General features: G+C 38.0%; 1 protein-coding gene across 2 annotated transcripts in view; it reads left to right on the top strand.

The window, feature by feature from the left end:
* The window catches only part of LOC150098729 (complement factor H-like), a 601,741-nt gene that overhangs the window by 446,929 nt on the left and 128,791 nt on the right, over positions 1-26,021 (top strand). For both annotated transcript variants that reach the window (XM_090405340.1, XM_090405339.1), the window contains exon 16: positions 16,736-16,861. In XM_090405340.1, the coding sequence (XP_090261466.1) occupies positions 16,736-16,861 (126 nt within the window). The remainder of the gene's footprint in view (positions 1-16,735; positions 16,862-26,021) is intronic.

Below are 26,021 nucleotides of genomic sequence, written 5' to 3'. Positions count from 1 at the left end.
TAGAATATGAGCAGCACATGGCACGTAAAAAGTTAGAGGATTTTTGTTCAAAAGCAAATTTTGGAGCCCATATTTGCCCCATTGTCATACCCTTGACCTCACATGTCTTGAATGGGAATGTTCCATTTTTCCAGTTGTTCCATTATTGTTGCACATAAACCACATCCTGTAGAATCTGATATATCTGCAAAACCTAAAACATTTTCCCTGATCTTGACAACTCCATTGTCACAGGAAACAAAGCAAATAATAATGGTCATTTGTTCTGTTTTACTTGCATCAGGTGTGCAGTCTAAAATTATGGAATAATATTTAGATTTAAGAATTGATAATAAAATTGCATCCCTAATTTTGTTACTTAAAGTTTCCAATATTTCATTTTGACTGTCTTTACTCAAACAGTGTACTCTATTGTTTCGTTGTAGGGCTCTTTCAACATGATTTTCCATAACGGGATCAAACTTCGCAAACAGTTCGACTAATTTTAAAAAATTCCATTATTTCTTTCATATAATTTATCAGATGATCCGGGAAAAGCTAAATTTTGGCTACCAACAAATTTTATAATTTCAATCAAGCATTCTAAAACACTCGTCCAATGTTTCTTTTCCATTTCATACATGCTTTGAGTCTGGAAATCAATAGTGGTTTTGTTTTTTTAAATTTTTATCAAGTTCCTTCCATTTTAAGAAATTTTTCATGTGAGTTAAACTAGTCTCATGTCTATGTAAAGTTGTACTTACATTTCTCCAATCGTTATAACCTTCTACAAGACTCAGTGGGCGATTCAGTTGATTCAGTAGGTGCGACAAGTTTGCAACAAAAGCAAAAAACAGAATTTAAAGTTTCGGAATAAATGAGCCATGTTCTTGGCACCAGCTCCTGTTTTCCATTTTTCTATTATAATATGTGTATTAAAACAACTCGTAATTTTTCATCAATATTTCCCCATTCACCTGGATCTTCTAAATTCACAGAGACTAACAATGTGTTAGTTTCGTGGTCAACTACAACTAATTCTTGTTGTAGTTGACTAAATCCTAACTATTTTTCACTTAAATCATGTTCAATTATCTTGTTCAATAGTTGCAATATTACCTTCATGCAAACTGGATGATGTGCACGGTTCTTCAACTCTGATTTCTTATGTCTCAAGTTGGTTACAGTCTTCATCAGAATATTTTAATATTTTAACAAATTTATTAAGAGCCCCAGTTTGTTTCTTAATATCTGATTCTTTCGCAGCATGACGCTTATGATTTTGTGCACCGGATAACTTTTTTTTAAATTTTTGATTCCGTTTCTATTTTATACCCACAAGAAATTATTACACAGCACGACACAGAGATGAAATAATAGTCCGCACTGCGCTACTGTCAGTAGCCTACTGAGATGTGTACCATATGACTGGTTAACTAGCAACAAATGTTTTGTACGAAAATTCGTTTCTGCGCATAAAAACTGTTCACCGTTTCACTTTAGATAGACTGCAGTAGATACAACATTCTGCAACATACTGCAGTAGACATAACAGCCGGCTGATCAAAGAGGCGGCAATATACATTTTTTTTAAAATTTTTATTCAGTGTATACGACCTCATTTATTTTAATATTGATCATTCTAAGAATTATTTTGTTTTTATGATAAAAATTTTGTTTCTTAAAAATTAACTTATGATCTGTTCCCTGGCAGCGGCGCCCCCATCGTAGCAGCACCCGCTTCCGCCGGCCCTGATGGTATTGTTATGATAATTAGAAGATTAATTTCTGTAGCCATTTGTTTTGAGATTATCTCTATAAATACTTATTTTCAAAGTGTTTATTATTAATTTACACAAGGGTTCAATTCTGATTGGTGCAATGACTTTTAGCTGTTTCTTTCAGAATCCAGAAAATCACTGACTCGAGACAAAATACAAAAAAATCCACATTTAATAAAACTAAAACAATATACAGCAATCCGTCAATTAATGCGCCTAATGCATTCTTTAAAACAGGCACATTATTCGAAAACGCACTAATCAAATACAATAACCTATGGGAAAAAGTATAATTCATTCCTCAAATTTCTTTCTTGAAACTTAAATTTTTATAAAACAATTAATGTATGTCTCATGGCTTAGTTAAAGGAAAACCATGAGGCTGAAAGACAATAAAACATATTCAGAATATAAATTTTATTATTCTACTTCTTAACAAAGAATTGAGCTAACGTAGTTTGGTGGGCATTTTGTTTCTTTTTTTCATACAGCCGATGGTATGGCCCTATTGCCTCTTCTACTCTTCTGCAAATTTTACTACTTCTCTCTTCATCAGGGTCAGCCTCTAAGCATTGCTGCTTAAAAACTTCGATTGTACGAAAAATATATTCAAATTGTTTCTGTGAAATCTCTTTTGGCTGACTATCAGTAGTTGAATTTTCTTCATATTCTTCAGAATCTTCCCCTTGTGCATCTAAACTTAGCAGGTCGGAATCACTCAATTCTTCAGAATGAGATTTAATTAACTCTTGGACGTTATCATTGAAGGGGTGAAAGAAATGAAGGACGTACGAATTGGTCGCCAATATGCGAAATCATGTGCTTTATAGATAAAATTTTCCAACTGTTATACAAGCAAAATTGTTACCACTTTAAAAACTACAATGATCATAAAAGAGAAATTAATTTTCCAACGTGTAATAATAAACAACTCATCCCAGAAGACGGATTGATTACCCTATTATCGGAATGGATTCTCCTTTTCGTGACATGTGCAGAAGTGTCAAAGGGTCTCGAATCTGTGGGCAGACGACATAAATTTTGGGTGTAAAAATTTGGAACATAATATACATAGTGTACATGGAAGTAGTGTAGTATGCCATTAAAAATAATTTTATAAAATGTTTTAAATAGGTAACTAAATTATTTCATTCTGGTGAGTGATTTTTTAAAATAGTTTATTATTATTATTATTATTATTAAACAAGACCTCATGGAGTCAAAGACTCATCTAGGAGGTCCTTTTATCTCACACACATCTCATCATACCGGGTCTTAAACACATTCAAACTCCTTGCAGACACCACACTCTCAGGCAAGGCATTCCAATCATTCACAACTCTGCACGAAAAAAACCTGCCTCTCACTCCCCTCCTCACACCCTCTTTATACAGTTTCCAGGGATGACCTCTGGTTCTCCCCTGATCTCCCACTATTCGCTGTAGAACTTCTCCACCATTGATCCTATAGCAACCCCTTACCAACTTGTAGGTCTCTATCATATCTCCCCTCTTCCTTCTCTCCACTAATCTCTGCAAATTACATCTTTTCAATCTTTCCTCATACTCGACATTCCAGAGGTCAGAAACTACCTTAGTCAGTCGCCTTTGGACCCTTTCCAACATCTCTTCATCCTTCTGAAAACCAGGTGACCAAATCTGGGCACAATAGTCCATGTGTGGCCTAATCAAAGCCTTATACAATGGAACAAGAATCTCCCTACTTCTACACGTCAGTGTCCTCCTCATCATTCCCAGAAGTCTTTGTGTTGTCTTCACAATTTTGGCGATGTGACCCCTAAATTTTAGATCCTTATCCACTATCACTCCCAGATCTCTTATTTCCTCTACTTCCAACAATATATTCTTACCAAGCATAAATTCTGCATCCCATCTTTGTTTTCCAAATTTTAAAACCTTACATTTTGCAACATTGAACTCACATCCCCATTTGCTTGCCCAATCACTCAATTTATTCAAGTCTTCTTGCAAGGCCACAACATCTTCACTACTCTTTATGGTTTGTCCCAACTTTGCATCATATGCAAACAACTGAATATCTCCATCCAAATCTTCGCCAATATCATTAATATACAAGTTAAATAGTAATGGCCCTAAAACAGATCCCTGAGGCACTCCACTAGTGACTTTCCTTTTCCTGGATATTGCACCCCCATACACAACTTGTTGATACCTATCAGATAGCCAGTCTCCAATCCAATGCACTAATCTAATATCCAACCCCATCTGCTCTAGTTTGACTGTCAACTTATCATGAGGCACTCTATCAAAAGCTTTTGCGAAATCCAAGTATATTACTGTGTATCCCTCTCCTCTGTCCAAGGAAGCAGTCACTTTATTGTAATAAGTAAGTAGATTACTAAAACACGACCTCCCTTTAGCAAATCCATGCTGTCCATCAAAGATTATACCATTGTTGTCAACCCAACTCTGGATTCTAGTTCTCACAAGCTTCTCCAACAACTTAACCACAACACCCGACACACAGATAGGCCTATAGTTTGATGCTTGAGTTCGATCACCTCCTTTATGAAGTGGCACAATCTTGCCCTCCTTCCACTCTTTAGGGACTTGACCAAGTGCAAGACTCGTATTAAAAAAATATGTCAAGGCAGGTGTCAACTCTCTGGCACATTCCTTCAGAATACGCGGTGATATATTATCAAGTCCCACAGCCTTATTTACATCTAGTTTACTCAACTCCTCCAAACACCTCTTGCTCACTTACAGTCAGTCTCTCCTCCCCATCATCAACTGCTCTTAATCTCTCCATGAAGTCACATTCACAAGATTGAAAGATCTTTATGAATTGCTCATTAAGTATCTCCACAACACATTCTGCAACAGCTGTCTTTATACCATTTCCTCCAATCAGTGTCATACTTCCATAATCATTCTTTCTTTTGCTGGCTACATATCGAAAGAACTCCCTAGGATTCTTTTTAGCTTCATTAGCTAACTGCTGTTCATACCTCTCTTTAGCTACTGTCACCAACCAAGTCACTCTCCTTGCCTGGTCTTTGTAGAACTCATGAAATTGGTTACTTCCACTTCTCTTATGCTGCCTCCACAATGCCCTTTTTCTCTGTATTGCATGCTTAATCTCTTTATTCATCCATCTCACACCTAACTTATTTAACCTTCTCACCCGTGGTATACATTTAGACATTGCATCCACTAAATATTTTTTGAAAATCCCCCAAGCTGCATTGATCTCTTTTCCAGCTAACTCCTCATTCCATGCTACACCTGCAAGCTGTCTCCTGAGCTCTTCATAATCACCCCCCTTGTAGTTCCACATATACCCTTTTTTCACAGGGGTCCTTGCAATGCTGGCAACCACCCAAGTAATCACCTCATGGTCACTTTCACCAATTGGTGGATGATTTGATAAGCCATAAAAGTTAGCCATAAAAATGTATAGATCGAAAATTTTTAAAATCTGTAACATTTATTTTTAAGATGTATATAGGCGCACTAATTGAATTTTAGAATCACAATAATTGAATTTGGGTATCGTAAAAAAATGACGCACAAATCGAGGGATTACTGTATACATTTAAAATAAAATTACTTAACTAATTACAAATTTAACTGGATCCAAGGTCTTCTAAAATAAATCTACACTTTATAGATTTTCTTATCCAAAAATATTAAAATCACCCATTCTCTGACTCATTCTATTACTGGATTGTTTAACATATACTTAATCACGTCTACCAGACTAAACAACAAAAATGTTCATAGTCTATTTCTTTGTTAGGGCCTTTTATGAACATATAAACATTTCTTCCTCTTTTCCATGCGATCCCTTCCCATTACCCTTATGTAGTATACAATATTATTCCTCACTGAAGAATAAATACTCCTACCTCCTGCAGTTCAGTTTGACTCACAAATTACTAATATTTGTACCAGAGAAAAAAGTTTCTTCTACCACTTCATAAACAACATATTTATGTTGAGCTAATTCGGGCATCCTTAAGACAGATGAAACTTTCCAATCATCGTTTCCTCGAACATTCCTTTAGAATGTCGACTGCATTATCTTCTTTTATTTGCTTGTTGACAGTCTCAATTCCACCAGTTTAAAGACTCACAGTTTTACTATTCCTTTTTCAAATCTATTATTAATATTCTTCCGACTGTCACATAAAACTAAATAAACTTCATAAGAACAAAATTCCTGCAGTCTGCATTCTTAAACTTCCATTTGCTCTCTCTTGTTTTCTTTTCTCCATTACCTCGATACTGAACACTCTGTCTGTCAGCTATCAATCACCCATCAAACTCCTCAGTGAGCATGTGCACTCCGTATAAATGGAAAGTGAGAAGCTAAGTGTAATGGCTGACATGTTGACTCCATTAGCATAATGAGAATGTCTTTATAAACCACAACACTTAATAATTTTAAACTACAATAAAAAGATTGAAAGCAACATAACTATGAAAATCCAGTAAGTACATCAGTTTCTCAAATGCTTTTGACAATGATAATAATATCAATAACGGGCACATTGTAAGTGCCGATGTACATGTTATGAAATCAAAACTAATGATATACATAATAGAGAAACAATTGTAAAAAGATTCATAATTATAAATTATGATTATTTTTACTGTATGTTCATAGTGTGTATATGAAAAGAGGTTTGAGCCAGGAGAAACTTGTTCACATTAGATCTTGAAGGTCTCTGTACTGTATTCCTTGAGAAACACATAGGAGGGGAGGCTGTTCCAGAGTGCAGCATCAATAGGAATGAAAGAGGAGGAAGAGAAACTTGTTCTGTGGAAGGAGTTGGACTGTGAAGAGATGCTGTGTGGTGGCTGCACTTGTTTCAATGGATTTGTTAGAGAGAGAGAGGGGGGGGGAATTATTTTTGCTTGTTCTGATGTAGTATCTGCTGCACACTTAGATGCCTGCAGCAGATACAACATGCCTGTGAAAAAGCAGTTAGAGTGTGTTGGTCGGAGGTTAGCAATTAATCAGTCTGATTGCCCTCTTCTGTATTGTGTTAAGTATTTTTTGGGAATTCTTGAAGCACTAGCCCAAATGTGTGAGCAGCACTTCATGGATGGGTGGATTTGTGATTTGTATTGGGTGATCAGTTGTGTTTAGAGGTAAAGTAATTGCTTTTGTGAAAGAGGAATCCTAAATTTTTAGATGCCAAGGGGGCAATGACTATAATGGTGTTTATGCCATGAAAGGCTTGTCAGAATGAAAGGAAAGAGGAAAATCTCATCTTGCCTAGAGATCTGGGTGTTCTCAAAGGTAAGGCTGAGAGAGAGTATAGTTTTTTTTTGACTCTGCATGCATTACCCAATTTTGCATCATCTACAAACAGCAGCATATGACTAGTTAAACCCATCTCAATATCATTAACATAAAAATGAACAACAGTGGTCCCAAATCTGACACCTGTGGTACACCACTAGTGACCTATCTCTTATGGGGGTACAATACCCCCTCCCCCATATACAACTCTTTGATACCTATCTGAAAGCCATTCACTGATCCAACTCAGAAATCTGTTATCCCCTCCCATCTGTTTCATTTTATTTAATAGTTTACTGTGTGGGAGCCTATAAAAGCTTTTGCAAAATCAAAGTGCAGCATTCTGTATGCATCTCCCATGACCAAGGTATTTGTCACCCTTATTATACGAGGGTGATCTGAAAAGTTCTCAGCATCAACCATAGATGGCTACACTATCGGCACAATTTTTTTTTTCTAAGTTGGTACTTCTGTCATAAGCATCCATGTGAAATTGCAAATCATTCTATCAAGTAGTTTGTTTTATACAGCTGTCTGAAGCAAAAGTGTTGTCTGTATCCCTTAAAATGGATAAAATTGAGCATCGTGCAGTTATAAAATTCTTTGTAAAAGAAGGTTTAATGCCAAAAGAAATTCATTTGAAGTTGAAAAACGTTTATGGACACTCTTCTCCTTCATTTCGACAATTAAGAAATAGGCTGCCGAGTTTAAACGTGGCCGTACCAGCCTTGAAGATGATCCACGTGCAGGACATCCAGAAAGTGTAACAACACCAGAAACATTCATCAAGTGCATGATATGGTATTGGATGACCGGCTAGTAAAAGTGCATGAAATTGCTGAAACTATAGGCATTTCAAAAGAATGTGTAGGATATATTTTCCATGAAGAATTGCAAATCAAAAAGCTTTGCGCAAGATGGATGCTGCCTTCCTCACAGCAGATCAAAAACGCACATACATGAAAATCTCTGAACAGTGATTGGAGCATTTTAACATGAATAAAACTGATTTTGTGTGTTGATGTTTTACTATAGATGAAACTTGGATTCACCATTACACGCCAGAATCCAAACAGCAGTCAAAACAGTGCACAGAAGCCGGTTGTTCAGCGCCAAAGAAGACCAAATCGGTTCCATCAGCAGGAAATATCATGGCATCAGTGTTATTATTATTATTACGGACAGCTCCAAGGAGTCCTTAGACTCATCGAGGGAGGTCCTTGCTAACCACACTCTTACCAAGCTTCCATGGATGGCCCCTAGTCCTCCCACTACCAGTCCTATTCTCAAAAATATCATCTGAATTAATCTTATAGAAACCCTTCAGTAATTTGAATGTCTCAATCATATCACCCCTTTTCCGCCTATCAATCAATTTCTGCAGTCCACAAATCTTCAATCTGTTCTTATAAAGTTCATTTCATAGTCCTGCTATTATCATGGTCACTCATCTCTGGCTCCTTTCCATCTCCTCCCCATCGAGAAGAAACCATAGCACCCATATCTGGGCACAGTAGTCTAAATGGGGTCTTATCAAGACTCGATATAATCTGTTTGTCTCTGCTCGTTAATGTGTTTTTCAGGAACCAAGTGATTTGATGAGCTGATTTTGCCACTTTTGTAATGTGTCCCCTAAACTTCAACCTATCCACCAACACTCCCAAATCCCTGACATCGTCAATCTCCTGGAGTACAGTTCCACCAATGTGATATACTGCTGCTAATCTTTTCACCCCAAAATGCAAAACCTTACATTTTTCCACATTAAATTGACATCCATTCTCCTTAGCCTAGTCCTCCAAACTATCCAAATCATCCTGCAAAATTTTGACATCCTGAGCATTCACTATTGCTCTACCTAACTTTGCATCATCCGCAAACAGATGCACAGTTCCTCTCAAATCGTTAATGAATGAATTAAACAGCAGCAGCACAAGAACAGAACCCTGCAGCACACCGCTAGTCACAGGCCGTCTTTTGGACTCTACTCTTGAATAAACCACTCTCTGATATCTCTCCATCAACCACCCTCCTATCCATCCCCATATGCTGCAGTTTACTTATTAGAATTCCATGTGATATCCTGTCAAAGACCTTAGCAAGGTCCAACAGTATCACTGTAAACCCGTTACCCTTATCCAATTCAGTCGTCATTGTGTTATAGAAGGTGAGCAAGTTACTGAGGCATGATCTACCCTTCACAAAACCATGCTGTCCCCCATAGAGTATCCCATTTTCCTCTTGACTATTTTCTCCAAGATCTTGACAACAATTCCTGATATGCTGATCTGCCAGTAATTTTCAACAGCAGTCTTGGGACCTTCTTTATGCAATGGAACTATTTTCCCCTCTTTCCACCCCCTTGGGACTAACCCAAACAAAAGACTCAAATTAAACAAAATGGTCAAAGGCACTGACAATTCTTTAGCCACTTCTCGTACGACATGAGCTGGTATACCATCCAATCCCACAGATGTATTCACATTAAGGTTTTGTAATAGACTATTCACCTCCACTTCATTCACCACAATTCCCGTATAAGTTGTTGGTTCTTCCATTTCTGCAATGTTACCACCTGGATGATATACTCTTGCAAAGTGCTCACTCAGTAATTCTACTATATCAACTGATTCGGTTACCTCCCTACCAGCGGTATTCTTTAAAATCAATCTGCTGTAAAAATTTTTTCTTTTACTAGCAACATATCGAAAAAACTGTTTGGGATTCTCTTTAGCCTGCATGGCAAATGTTCTTTCATAATCCGCTTTTGCTTTTCTTACCACACTTGTTACCCTTCTGGAATGAGCTTTCTATCGTTCATGTGCCTGCAGGTCACCTTTCTCCTTAAATTCTCTCCACAGTTGTTTCTTTTTTTCCAGCTCAAGCTTAATGTTGTTATTCATCCATTTAACCCCTACTTGATTTACTATTCGGACTTTAGGTATACAGTCAGCCATTGCCTCCTGCAAAAACTTCTTAACCACCTCCCTTGCACTATCAACATCCAGCCCCTGCAGTTTTACATGCCATGGCACTGAACCAATCAAACTCCTAAGCTTGTCATACTTACCAGCCTGATAATTCCACATGTACACTGTCTTAATTGTAAATTCCATACCTTAAGCCACCTCACAAGTCAAGACCCTATGATCACTCTCACCAATTGGTGGCAATGTGGTCATATTCGTTACAGCCAAATCCTCAGATGCAATTACTAGGTCAAGCACTCTCTGACCCCTATTATTTTCCATTACATGCTGTTGCAGATAATTATCCCTTAATAAACGCATAAAACCCAATTCCTTCCTCCCATGTGTCCTCTCCTCCCTCCAATCAATGCTACCATAGTTGAAATCTCCCATAATAATTACCCTCCTTGTAACTCTCTCACTCTTTTCTTTTGCTACCTCAAACAAATCATTCAGTTTCTTCTATTTGCTTATGCATACTATCTCCACCATCTTTTCCATCACCTGGTCTATAGCAGCACCCAATTTTATATTTTGTTCTGCTAGCCTCAATCTCACACCAAATAGCCTCAAACGTGCTCTTTTCTCTATCCTCCAATTCAACTTCTATTCTCCTTGGCTGCAGCTCATCAGCTATCATCAATAATACTCCTTCCCCCATTTTATTCTCCCTGTCATTCCTGAACACACTATACCTCTCACATTCAATCCCATTAGCTATATCATCTTCAGTCAGCCATGTTTCACTAATGCCAATAACCTGTGGTCTGGAAGGGCCAACCAAGGCCAAAAATTCTTCCTTCTTGTTCCTAATCTCCTAGCATTAGTATACATGAATTGCAGACCCCCATTAGCCCCATCCCTACCTTGATGCCTTATACTAACTATTGGATTTGTTGTCCTTATTCGCTCGGGCATATTATACTCATTCATACATTCAACTGCCTCCCTAAGGTCTGCATATCTACCCCCCCCACCCCTCCTTAATAAATCTAGTTTCCCTGATTCTGCACAACAACACTTTTTCAAGTCTCCTTACAACGAATCCATTCAAATGCACACCATCCATCTTATATAGATCTTTTTGCCCATCGAACTCTATCCACACATCCACAAATTCCGCACCACTCATCCTGCATTACCCACGCATAAAGTCATTTGCAATTATGGTCATCCTTCTAAACTCTTCACTGTCATACCGCAGCAAAAGACTAATAATCCTAACTCTCTCACTCTTCTCTTTTGCTACCTCAAACAATTCATTCAGGTCCTCTATTGTTTCCATTTTATCTCCTTTCAAATCATTCATACCTGCCACCACTATCATTTCTTTCACCCTTTGCTTTTGCTCCCTAATAGACTCACTTACATCCTTAATGGTCGCACCAGGTTGGTACGATTTTGTCAAATTCTCTACTATCACACCTCATACTAACGAATCTCCATATAGCACTCGCTCCTTCATTTTTTTTACGTTCACAATCATACTCTTATTTTTCCTCTCATACTTTTTTTTTTATTGGCTGGTACACTCGGTAGACATTTGTGCATATGCTCCATCTGCTGCTTTGCTCTATGTATCGCTCCTCTCAACAGTGCAATCTCACTCATTGCATCTATCTCATCTTTTTTATTATCTGTTAAACCATTAATTTGCTCTGTATTAATACCTTCATTCACACTTTCTACATTCTCGCCCTCACAGCTCTCTGGTACAACCTCGCAATTTCTTATCATATTGCTATTTTCTACATTCTGAAATTTGACAAAAATATCACACTCACGACCTGAAACACACTTTAATTCCTCATTTTCCTTACATTTTCTACACACATTCACTCCATTATCATCATCTAACCATACTCCAACCGCTCTCCGCAAAGCATACATTTCGCAGATAGTACATTGAATAATCTCCTTTATGTTACAGTTATTGAACAAAGATGGTGAACCATTATTACTAGCTGCCATTTTCTTTCTTACCAGGGCCATGTGCACGCTTCTATCGTATTTTTTCAAATTAATAATTGAAATAACACCAAAAACACACAAACAGACACACTAAGATACAAAAAGCAAACAAAACTGCATAATATTCAAGCAAAATTGTCAACAATAACTTAAAATAACACTTATCTTATCAGGAGCTCTCAACAAAAACTACCATTGTGTTTTGGGATGATAAAGGCATTTTGTTTATTAATTATCTTGAATAGGGTAAAACAATAACCAGGGAATATTATTCCGATCTTTTAACCAGACTAGACGAAAAAATTCATGAGAAAAGACTCGATTTGAAAAAAAAAAAAACTATCTTTCATTAGGACAATGCACCTGGCCACAATGGTGTTTTGGCAATGGGAAATTTAAGGGATCTGCACTATGAATTGTTGGAACATCCACCCTATTCCCCAGATTTGGCTCCCTCTGACTTCTATCTCTTACCCAAACTAAAACTCTTCCTTGCTGGTCAGCGTTTTTCTTCGAATCAAGAGGTGATTGTGGCTGTAGACTGGTATTTTGTAGATCTTACTGAGAGCCACTCAGGGATGGGATAATGGCACTGGAGCATTGCTGGAATAAATGTATTAGTCTTAAGGGAGATTATGTTGAAAAATAAAAATAATTTTGTAATTATAAATTTGTTTTTTCATTGTTAGGCTGAGAACTTTTCAGACCACCCTCGTAATACATAAATAGTTAATAAAACATGATCTCCTCTTAACAAACCCATGCTGATAACCACAATGAATACTGCTGTTTTGAATCCAATTCTGTATCCTACTTCTCACTAATCTCTCTCTCTCTTTCTAGTACCTTTATCACAACTCCAGATGTACAGATTGGTCTATAATTTGAAGCCACAGCCTCATCGCCACCTTTATGCAGTGGAGAAATTATACCTTCTTTCCACTCCCCTTGGAACCTGTGCTGTTGTAAGACTCTTGTTAAACAAGTGTGTCAGTGCTACTGCAATTTCCCTGGAACATTCCCTTGAGATGTATGGTGATATGTCATCAGACCGATTGCCTTATTGATATCAAGGTTATTTATTTCCTCTAATACCTCCTGCCTCACAATTAAGTCATCTTGTTCTATGTCCTCTACGCTTAAGTTTCTCAATCGTGCTGAAACACTCTTATAAATTGATCACTTAATAGCTCGACATCTTCTGTAACAGTTACCATTCTACCATTTTCATCCATTAACATCATCTTACCATCATCATCTTTCTTCTACTCGCCACATATCTAGAAAACTCTCTAGGATTTTTCTTCACCTGATTTACAAATTTCTGCTCATACTGCACTTTTGTTGTCCTTACTAACTTTGTCACTCTCCCAGCTTGTTCTTTATACTTTTCATGTAAGTGATTATTACCATTATTCATCTTGTACTGCCTCTAAAGTAACTTCATCTTCCAGATTTCATGCATAAGTTCCTCATTCATCATCCATTTTACACTTGCCTTGGTGAGAGTGATCGTTTTCACTGCTAGGCACTTCTGTCTCTTCAAAAGCACTCTCCTGATCTTTCACTTTATCGCTTACTTTTGATCTCTTGCATGCAGCACACACTTTACTTCCATCTAACAACACTTTCTCCAGTACACTCAATCCAAAGCCATTTAACCTCCCTACCGGCCAATGTGGATGAAATAGTGACACCAAATTGCACTTCTTATTCATGTTATTCAATGGGTTTTAGAGCTTAATATCCAGATTTATCTCGATGTCTCTAGACGTCGTGGCCGGTTTCGGGGTTAAATGCAACCCAATCACACCTGTATAATTCCATTCTTCTCTCAAACATATGCCATACATCCACAAACTGTACTCCCTTCTCCTCCCACAGCTCTGATAACACATCATTCATGATTCCAGCTCTCCACTCTCCATCTCACTTATCATTGTCATATCTTGGCAATACATTGACAACCTTTCCCACTACACTTTTCTTTCACTATTCTCAATATATGGTCAAAAGCTTTGGAAATATCAATGGCAACCACTTGGATTTGCCAAACTTTTCCATAGTCATTATTCAGAAGGGTGATATAGGTAATCAGATCCCCTATTAGCAGAATCACTACTGGCAATCATTTATTATTTAAGTATCTTTGAGATAGTGTAGGAGTTGAGTGTTAATGTATCTTTCCATTACTTTGGAGAGGATTAAGGTGAGAGAGACTGGACAGTAGTTTGGCAAAATTTTATCACCCTTCTTAGGAATGAATTGTATGTGGGTTAATTTCCAGGGTGTAGGGTAAATACCAGTGGAATAAGAGAGCATAAAAAAGGTGACACAGAATAAGAGTCAACTCTGGGAACAATTCTGGATGACAATTGGAGGGATATCATCAGAACCATTTGACTTTTTTAGTATCTAATTTTTCTGATCACTTTCTGATGAAATAGTGATATTCAGTATTGAGTGTTAGAATATGGGGGATATTTACCAAAATCATCTATGTATGGATTTGAGGAGTATGATGGCAGGAGATTGGATTTTTGGTGAGCGACAATGCAATAGAGCCATTTGGGTGCAGTAGTGATGGTAGCAGTATTGGGCACAACTTTGGGCCAATTGCTTTGGTAAGAGACCAAAAGGCACAACTTCCATTTGGGCACCATGCAAGTTTCCTTTGTTTTTGGCTCTTGGGAAATCAGTTTTCAATATGTTGATGATTTTCTTGCAGCTGTTTTGGGGATTTGGTGTATGCCATGAGGGAAGGTAGAGTTCTTGATGATAGTTGCAGTATGCTCAGTTCTTCATTTGTACAGCATTGTCACATCTTTTGAAGAATCAAGGCTTACTTATGGAATGGGAATTTAGCATGGAATGGGGAATATATCTTTCCTTACTGTTGAGGCTTACTTCATTGATGCACTCAGTGCATATGCTTGGGTCAGAAGGCTGAAGGCAATAATCATACCAAGGGAACGAGGAGTAGAGGTTATTGAAGTCATCTCACTTGCCATTCTTATAATGCCAGACAACTTGCTTGGGAATAGCTATGTTGGTGTTGCTCACCAGAAGAAGAAAGAAACACAAGCTTATAGTCTGAAGTACATTAGGGAGATTGAATCTTTACGGCATACTTGGAGGAGTCCCTAGTGAAGAAGAGGTTCTGAGTGTTTGGTGAGCAGTTTGGGTTATCTGATACTGTGGTGAGCATGTGAGCAATTTATGATGGCAAATGACTCAGCATCTCTACCTGCTTGGTCTGTGTAATTTGAAAAGGAAAGCCAGTTCTTACTGTGAACTTTATAAAGTTTCTGAGAAAAACACCCTGATTGTTGGAAAAGTTGGACTAAAGGACATTTAAGGAGAAGAAGTCAAAAAGACAAGAGCGGTTGGTTGCATTGGGAGAGTGATGGAGATAGCATATAAATTTAGCACAGTGAGGCAAAGAGATTTTCAGCCAAAGAAGATAAAAGGCAAAAGATTCTAAATTGATTGCTTTCTGACATGATATGTCCAAGCAAATGTATATACAAATGCCACCTCTAGAGATGAAGGTGGGGGGGGGTGTACTTGGGAAAGTTGGAATGGGTAGTGTTTAGCAAGAATGAAATTTGAGTTTCTGTCAAGAAAGGCAATTTTGCAGACTGGAGATGGAAATGGATACTGTTGAGCTTGGAGCTGAGACCATGCACATTTGTAAAGTGAAGGCTCTGTGGGTGTTAGTTGCTGGTCAATATGCCAATATAAAGACTACAGACCATAGATATGAGAGTCCTGAGAAAGATTAGGTGCATGAACAAATGACATCAATGACAATATTATATTAAAAATGAGGATATTATGAGAGAACTTGACATTGTTAGCATCCAGCAATGTGTTAGCAGGGCTAATCTCAGATGGTATGGTTATTTAAACAGAATGGGAGAAGCAAAACTAGTGTTCTCTACAAGGTTGTCAGGGAAAAATACCCAGAGGAAGACCAAGATATATAGTAAAAAGTGCCTTAGAAGACAGAAATATAAGATCTTATAATGTTGGAGTCTTGACAGATGGCAGTTTGATTTGGAGGAAAATTGTTGATAGGAAGTTAGTAATGATGTAAGTTCTTCATGTAGTACTATTATAATATCCTGTACACCCTTGAGGGTACAAGTCAGGAATTTGATGATGATGATGATGATAATAATAATTCATATATGAAATGAAAATCAGTTTTATTTCAAACTTGAACTGTACTGTTTGCCAAAGAAGAACAATGCAGTTGAAGATTGGGAGAAGAAGGCTGGATTGGTTGAGCTGCAATTAGTTGGTGTTTGGTTGTTTTGAATTATAGCTGAAGCAACTAAGACTACTAAAGCAGTACATTCTGTTTGTTAATTGTATACGTTATTCTGTCTGATCAGTTAGTCTTTATTGTGGGATGAAAAATGCAAACTGGAAAAGCAAGTAAGCCATTGAGATTTAAAAGCTACTCAAATGCTGTGTTGTTAGAATACTGGAAATAAAATTACTGAAAAGCTTAAGATTAGTATAAATGGATGTAGTAGGTGTAGGAGACAGAAACAGACAAAAGTCTGTTTCTGTCTCCTACACCTATATTTTGAGAATTAAATATATCTTTTAATTCTCTTGTGTGCAATTTGGGGAGAAAAAAAAAATTATTAAATTCCCCAAGTTTTTTCTCATTGTGCCTAGTTTAAGATAAATAAATTGTTTAAAATTGTATTTTTTTTTAATTTGTAGATGTATCTAAAGTTAATCATAAAGAAGCTGTATTGACTGTTGAAAGTTCGACCAGTGGACATAGTGGAAATTATTCTTGCAAATCCAGGAAGGGTAGATCACGATCACTTATTATAAAAGTTTTAGGTAAGATATCACGATCTAATTGTTTGTAATTCTCATGGAAAGGCTTAGATTGGTTATGCATTTTTTACTACGTAATTTAAGGAAATTACAACGTCACTAGGATATACATTAAAATAAATTTTAATATACTTCAATATTTCGGCAACGTCACGTTGCCATTTTCAAGACACGTGCACGCAGGCACAACAAACAGTAAATGAGGAAGAAGCAGGAAGCTATTATTTCTCCTAAAGTCCTGATGGTGCCCCCTAGTGGGCAATGTTGGTATTCTTGGGCGATTGGGTTGAAGGTCTTCTGATGTAGGATTCCCAAATTTGAGGCAGCCTCATGCAGCCAAATTTTTTGAGGTTCGGATTGTTTCTTAGAGCTGAAGCTGATTCCATGAAAAGCCTTTCATACTTGTATTTACTACAGTGTACTATCGTGGCTTTCTTACACCATATTCTATAGCAGGTATTCAGTGCATGGTCAGCAAGACCAGAGTGGCTGTACTGGTGAAACCGGATGTAGTCCTTGTGTTCTGGAATTCTGATATTGGCTGTCCGGCCTGTTTGGCCAAAGTAGGACAGCTTACAGCTGCAAGGGACCTGGTATACACTAGGTAGGTCTGAGGGGGGGGTCTTTAGTAGAGCGGATAAGGGATGCCAATTTTTTATATGGTCTGTAACAAGAAGTTAAGTCATGTTTTTTTAGGATTTTTGTAATTTTTTCCGAGGTGCCTGCATATAGGGTATGGTGATGGATTTAGAATAATCCTTATTGTGAGGGAGGGGGGGGGGGGGGTTACTGGTTTCAATATTTTTTTGGATTTTTTTGGGGTGGAAGCCATTGGCTGAGAAAGTGTTGAGAATGTGGTTTAGTTCTGTGGTTAGGGCATTGTGATTTGAACAGATAAGTTTAGCCCTGTTGTGTAGTGTCTTAATGACTCCATATTGTTGTGAGGAGGGATGGTGGGATTGTTGGTGAATGTATCTGCCTGTATGGGTGGGTTTTCTATAGACTGAGAAAACCAAGGTTCCATCAGGCTGGCAGGTGATTAGTGTGTCAAAGAAAGGACGGCAGTTGTTTTTTTCTTCTTCCAGGGCGAATTTGATTCTGGAGTGTTGGTTGTTTATATGTTTTAGGAAGGAGAGGAGTGCATCAGCGCCATGTGGCCAAATAGCACACACATCATCAACATAGCGAAGCGAAATGGTTGGTTTTTGTGGGGCAGAGTTTAAGGCTTTCTTTTCAAAAGTCTCCATATAAAAGTTGGCCAAGGGTGGGGAGAGTGGAGAACCCATGGCTGTCCCGTCTATTTGTTTGTAGAATTTTCCTTGACAAACAAAATAGCCCGAGTTCATTGTGAACTGAAAAAGGCTGTGATATCGGGAGGAAATTTAGCTTGGATTAGCTCTAAGGAGGAGACATCAAAACTGACCATTATGTCAGTTTTGATGTCATTATGTTTGAGTGTAAGGTTTTCTATGCTGGCTTTGAAGTGGGCTGAGTTTTTTATGTGTGAAGGTCTGTTGCCAGTATAGTGTGAGAGAGCTTTGGCCAAATGTTTAGCTAGTTTGTATGTGGGGGAATCAATGCCATCCACTATGGGACGTAATGGCATATTTTCTGTATGTATTTTTGGGAGTCCATAAATAGGGGGGGTGGGGGGTAGTATGGAGTTAAATGATTTTAATTTGTTAGTGATTTCCATAGGCCAAGAAGTGACCTTCTTAAGGAGCCTGTGGAGTTTTCTAATTTAAGAGTTGGTGGGATTGTACTCGATAGGAAGATAAGTAGCCCGATCTAACAATAAAGCTTTCAGCTTACCTGTATAATCCTTTTGGTTAAGCAATACTGTGGCATTTCCTTTATCAGCTTTGGTGATTATTATTTTCTTGTTTTTCTTTAATTCCAATAGAGATTTAATTTCCTTGCTGGGCATGTTGGCTTTTGGCGGTTTAGCTTTGGTCAGAACACAAGCTACATCCAGTCTCATATCGTTGGCAACGTGGTTTGGAAGATGTCTTATCCCATGTTCAATTCTTATCATAATATCTTCAGCAGGTATTCTTCTGGGCGCAATAGCAAAGTTGTGGCCACGTGCGAGGGCGTTGAGTGCTTCAGGTTTTACAGTAATTGACGAAAGGTTGACTACCGTTTCGGTAGGAAGTTGTGGTTTCGAGATTGAGTTCTTTTTTAAATTTTCAAATTTTTTTATGTCAGTCTCGTACTTTTTTTTAATTCTTTCTCCACTGCAGTGTATGAGATGTCGTATAAAATAGACCAAATTTTGTGGCTTAAGGTGCTTGAAAGGTCATCTTCGAGTGCCTGTATAGCTACGTTAGCATCATTTAGGAAACGATGAGTTGCGGCAATTTGTTCTCTGAGTAAGGCTTGGCTGGCACGGTTATAAATACGAAGCGCCTTTTGCAAAGAGAAACGGTGCTTGAATTTCACACAGTTAGGAATTACCTGGTTATCACGGCAGCGTTTTAGGAAGGCGAGACGATTCAGTTGTCTTGATAGCTTTAACTTCATTTTACCGTAATGGTGTGCTTTACATGCGATATCATCTCCGGGGATTATCGTAATTCTCGTGGAAAGGCTTAAATGTTGGTTATGCATTTTTTACTAAGTAATTTAAGGAAATTACAATGACACTAGGATATACATTAAAATAAATTTAATATACTTCAATATTTTTCAACGTCACGTTGCCATTTTCAAGAAACTTAAGAACAAGACACGTGCATGCAGGCACAACAAACAGTAAATGAGGAAGAAGCAGGAAGCTATTATTTCTCCTAAAGTCCTGATGGTGCCCCTCCCCCCTCTAGCGGACAATGTTGGTATTCTTGGGCGATTGGGCTGAAGTGTCTCCTCCTTATCGACAAATGTCCCACTCAAAGAATCCTTAGAGCTAATCCAAGGTAAATTTCTTCCAATATCACAGCCCTTTTTCAGTTCACAATGAACTTGGGCTATTTTGTTTGTCAAGGAAAATTCTACAAACAAATAGAGGGGAAAGCCATGGGTTCTCCACTCTCCCCACCCTTGGCCAACTTTTATATGGAGACTTTTGAAAAGAAAGCCTTAAACTCTGCCCCACAAAAACCAACCATTTGGTTTCGCTATGTTGATGATGTGTGTGTGCTATTTGGCCACATGGCTCTGATGCACTCCTCTCCTTCCTAACACATATAAACAACCCACATCCCAGAATCAAATTCACCCTGGAAGAAGAAAAAAACAGCTGCCTTCCTTTCTTTGACACACTAGTCACCTGCCAGCCTGATGGAACCTTGGTTTTCTCAGTCTATAGAAAACCCACCCATACAGGCAGATACATTCACCAACAATCCCACCACCCCTCCTCACAACAATATGGAGTCATTAAGACACTAAACAACAGGGCTAAACTTATCTGTTCAAATGACAATGCCTTAACCACAGAACTAAACCACATTCTCAACACTTTCTCAGCCAATAGCTTCCACCCCCAAAAAATCCAAAAATATTGAAACCAGTAAACCCCCCCCCCACAACAAGGATTACTCTAAATCCATCACCATACCCTATATCCGAGGCACCTCAGAAAAAATTACAAAAATTCTAAAAAAACATGACTTAACTTCTTGTTACAGACCATATAAAAAATTGGCATCCCTTATCTGCTCTACTAAAGACCCCCCCCCCACCCCCAGACCTACTTGGTGTATACCAGGTCCCTTGCAGCTGTAAGCTGTCCTACTTTGGCCAAACAGGCCGGACAGCCAATATCAGAATTCCAGAACACAAGGACTACATCCGGTTTCACCAGTACAGCCACTCTGGTCTTGCTGACCATGCACTGAATACCTGCCATAGAATATGGTGTAAGAAAGCCACGATAGTACACTGTAGTAAATACAAGTATGAAAGGCTTTTCATGGAATCGGCTTCAGCTCTAAGAAACCATCCGAACCTCAAAAAATTTGGCTGCATGAGGCTGCCTCAAATTTGGGAATCCTACATCAGAAGACCTTCAGCCCAATCGCCCAAGAATACCAACATTGCCCACTAGGGGGCACCATCAGGACTTTAGGAGAAATAATAGCTTCATGCTTCTTCCTCATTTACTGTTTGTTGTGCCTGCGTGCACATGTCTTGTTCTTAAGTTTCTTGAAAATGGCAACGTGACGTTGCCGAAATATTGAAGTATATTAACATTTATTTTAATGTATTTAATGTATATCCTAGTGACGTTGTAATTTCCTTAAATTACTTAGTAAAAATAAAAAAATAAAATAATTATATGTAGACTGCACAGGTTATCAATATGTGTGATCATATTTGTTTTATAATTTCAGCTAGTAATTAACCAAGCCAATGTAAGTGATTGCCAGTCCTTTTGTTTATTTAATTGTTATTCAAACAACACTCATTTCATATTTTTTTATCCCTGCTCAATAGTTAGAGGAAATGCATAAAGGAAGTAAAAGTTATGTTATTGAATGGTTTGTGATAATATCTGATAAAAGATAGGGTTGTGTAATGTATGGGTTATTGTTTAATATAGTCATTGATTGGATTATTAGAAAAGTTACAGGTACAAGAAGATGAATTAAATGGAATCATGTCACAGTTAGAAGATCTAGATTTTGCTGATGACATAGTTTTGATATCATCAAAATACAATGGTATACAAAAATTGGAAGACATAAAACAGATGAAATGGTTGGTTGCAAAATAAATATGCCTAACACAAAAGTGCTTAAACTAAACAGCAGATGCTACAAAGAGATCAATCAAGTCCGGCTCCACTGTCAAAGCAATGGAGCCAAACTTGCATTCCTGAAAAGCGACTTCACATGTGTTTCTTTTATAACTGCCTACAGACTAACTATGAGCAACAGCAAACAATACTCATCTCAACTGCTTTTAGAACCTTCAGGGTCATTCACGGCAAAAGTGCATACCACTGCTACACGTACATGATTCACAGCGCACCTTGTCTCATTATTTAATAACCACACCTCATATACTACTCAATTACTTATCTTCTTCATGCCTTATGGCACATAAGGCCAAAATCGGTTTTTCGCAGATACCTCTGTCCAGAGCTACCAGCTTCTCTCCAGCTCTTTCAGCCAATCGATCTTCTTTCCTTTTCTGTCATTCTTTGCCAAGCTAATATAGGCCTTTTTCTTCTGGGATCAATGTGTAAGCTGTTCTAGGAATCTCTCTCTAATGCCCATTCTCAGTATATATATATCCAGTCCATTTCCATCTGTGTTTTTTTTATTTCTTTTTTGCATGATCAGCTTATAGAAATCATTGTTAGTTATACTTAGACATTTTGTTTGAGAATTATTTAATTTAGGAGCCAGACTTGCAGGAGTTTCCTCCCGGAAACTTGGGTTTTTCATCCCGTAAGCTCAAGAAAATCGACCGTAAAACCCACATTATTTCAGACATTAAATATATTGTGTTAGGGTTAGGGACCACGAGATGGCGGCACATTTGAGCCATCTCTCTTCACTGTGAACCACTTAATTAGTGATAGCCTTGGGCCATCTATCTCTGATTGGTACCAGTGGAGATTGAACTGCCCACTCAGTCTCCAAAAGTTTGATAGGGCTAAATGGCCTCGCCTACTCCCATATATGGGAATAAAAAAGGCATTAGCTGATAGCTGACTTGCAGGAGATCATCACATGTGATGATACATGGATTTTCCAGTACAATCCAGAGACAATCGATGCACTGGAAAATTCCCACATCACTGAGAATGAAAAAATCAAGAATGAGCAAGTCAAAACTGAAGGTGATGCTAATCGTGTTGTGATATCAATGGCGTGGTAATGGTTGAATGGGTACCAGAGGGTCAGACAATTAGCCAACATTATTACCTTGAGGTTCAGGCCAAGCTGAGAGAACGAGTGAGAAAGAAGAGACCCAATCTGTGGAAGAACAATGCTTGGATTCTCCATCAGGGCAATGCTCCACCCCACAATGCACTGTCTGTAAAGCAGTATCTGGCTAATAAGAAGATCCCAGTGTTGGACCATCCACCTTATTGGGCGGACTTAGCTCCATGCGACTTTTACCTACTGAAGCAGATGACACCTGATGACTTGCAGCACTGCTTCCAACAATGGAAAATTTGTATGCAATGGTGTATAGATAGAGGAGGGGAGTATGTTGAAGAGGATAACAGTTAAGTTGTACAATTGTAATAATAAACCACATTTTTGTAACCAGTCTCATTATTTAATAGCCACACCTCATATAGCTAGAGATTGAATTAAGAATTTCATATTTTGTCTAATCAAACAGTTGTATGCATTGCAGGCTCCACTACTTTGCGACATTTTCTTTGCATATATGCTGAAGGCATGTTCAGCTGAATCAGTTAGTCTTAAATTAGTTATTTGACTAATTCGGCTGAATCAGTTAGTCATAAATTAGTTATTTGACTAATTCAGCTGAATTAGCTAGTCATTAATTAGTTATACAAAGATGCCCTTTGACATCTTTGTATAGCTTGAGTCTCAGCTCAGGAAAGATGCCACAGGAATGGGAAGAATGTATGATAGTTCTGTTGTACAAAGGTGGTGCAAAAACTGATGTGTGTCTATCTCCTGATCTAACCATGCTAGCATATCTGGTGTGGTGGTGAAGATTTTAAAGAAGGTGTATCTCAGCGGAAGTAGCGCTTGCATCCTTTGCATCACACGGCCCTGAAGATAGACTTATAGTTTAAGTCTAGTTGTCGAGTGGAAGAACTTTTTCTAAGCCTTTCTTCAACTGGTTCCCAAGTTAGTCAATCTCTGGCACAGGCAAGCGGGTTTTTCATCCCATAAACTCAAGAAAATCAACCATAGAAACCACATTATTTCGGACAGTAACACATCCTGTTAGGGTTAGGTACCAAGAGATGGCAGCAATTGTTTGCTGGTCTCTTCGTCAGTAGCCATCTATAATTAGTAATAGTGATGGACCGGCTATCTCTGATTAGCTACCAGTAGAGATTGAACTGGCCACTCAGTCTTCAAAAGCTAGATTGGGTTAAAAGACCCAGCCTACTTTCTATAAGGGAATAAAAGGTGTTAGCTTATTATTATTATTATTATAAGAAACCACATACAAAAATGGATAGACAGACAGCTATACTTTGCAAGTAACTTTAATGGGTTAGTAAAGGGAGGTCGTGTTTTAGCAATTTGCTCATATTTTATAACAATGTTAAGGCTGAGTTGGATAAAAGGAATGGATACACTATGATTATGTTGGATTTTGGCATTTTATAGGGTATGTAACAGCCCTTGAAAGGCTGTTACATAAACTACAGACTAGAAAACTTTTGACTGTGATAACTTGCTGATTGACAGACAGGTATCAAAAAGTGGTATACAGTGGGTGTGAATCTTCAGATTCAAGGTGACTAGGGGTGTACTTCAGGGTTCAGTCCATGAACCACTGTTGTTCAATCTATACTTTAATGACATTAGAAGGGATCTAATAGATGTTCAATTGTTTGCTGATTATGCAAAGATAAGCGGAGAAATCAGGTATGCTACTGATATCTAGCACTTACAGAATGATTTGAACAGGCTAAATGTTAGTAAGTGCAAAGTTATGCACTTTGGCATGATGAGATTTCCAACTGCTGCAAGAAACTGATGAGGCTAGGGATCTTGGCATAATGGTGGATAGGAATTTAAAGTTCAAAAGTCATATAGCAAAAATTGAAAGCTAAAAATAAAAATTCAGAGGATAATTGCAATGTTGAAGCAAACCTTGACATGTAAGGATAAGGAAGTCATTTTGCTTCTTTACAAGGCCCTTAGACTTTGATAAGACCACACTTGGGCTACTGTGTGCAGATTTGATCTCCTAGGTTCCAAGAGGATAAAGAAGCTAAGAAAGGGTGCATAGAAGAGTTATAAAGATTATATCAATATTATGGAATATAGATTATGAGGACAGGATTGAGAGTGTGTAGACTACAGACCAGTTAGCACAAGAAAGAGGGCGATGATATAATAGAGGTCTATAAACTTCTGAAAGGGTATTATAGGATATCAGTCCTTGACTGATATCCTATAGTTGAGTCCTTGACTCTCTAGCGGTCTCAGCTAATAATAATAAAATAATAATGGGAACCTGTGCCAATGATCACCTAATCAATTACTGATTACTAGCTACTCCTGCTATATTTATATTATTATTATTATCATCATCGCATTCTCCATGAAGTCAGTACTCATCATGGGAGGTTCTTCAACTGACTATATTTATCATACATAACCTTAAAATCCTTAACACTCTTTGTGTCACAAAATGTTCTGGTAATGTGTTCCATTCACTCACAATTCTCTGTGTAAAAACCTCACTCCTCACACCCCTCTTCACCACGATCTTAAACTTCTAGGAATATCTTCTAGTTCTTTCCCTCTCATCTTCTGCTTTTTTTATTATCCCTTTTGTATTAATTTGATAAAATTTCCTCACTGACTTACACATCTCTATCATATCACATCTTTTCCTCCTATTCACTAAATTCTCTGTGCAACCACTCCGAGTTCTTTAATTTCCTCTCCTCAAAAGTCGATTTCCTCCATTCCCACTCTCCTAATAGTGAAATCATCCCCCTAGGTGATTTTAATGTCCATAACACCAACTGGCTTTCCTCTTCCAGTTGTACATATCCTGCAGGCAGAGACGCTGAAATATTTGCCATCACCAACGACCTTACACAAATTGTTCACAAGCCAACCAGAATACCAGATAACCCAAATCACTTACCAATAATCCTTCCAAATATACAGTGAATGTAGTGATCCCCCCCCCCCGGGTAATTCTGACCACAACCTAGTGCTCATCTCCTCTCCCATGCAACAATGCTTACACAGTTACACCTGCACAAGAGTAGTTTGGCATTATAACAGTGCCAAATGGGACAGCCTCCAAGACTACTATGCTTCATTCCCATAGTTGGACTATTGTTTGCAGTTTTCCAATCCAAACATATGCATGAAACATATCACCAAAAGTAATCCTCACTGGCATGATAACATACATTCCCCACACTTATCTGAACCGCCGTCCCCTATCCAAACCCTGGTTCTCCAAAAGATGTGCAAATGAAAAACCAGGCATACCACAACTGGCTCAAATTAAGAACTCCATCCTC

The sequence above is a fragment of the Typopeltis vanoorti genome, chromosome 15 (assembly GCF_054136105.1).
Source record: "Typopeltis vanoorti isolate ZY-2024b chromosome 15, IOZ_Tvanoo_1.0, whole genome shotgun sequence".
Classification (NCBI taxonomy): Eukaryota; Metazoa; Arthropoda; class Arachnida; order Uropygi; family Thelyphonidae; genus Typopeltis; species Typopeltis vanoorti.
This window is presented reverse-complemented; position numbering and strand designations above follow the sequence as displayed.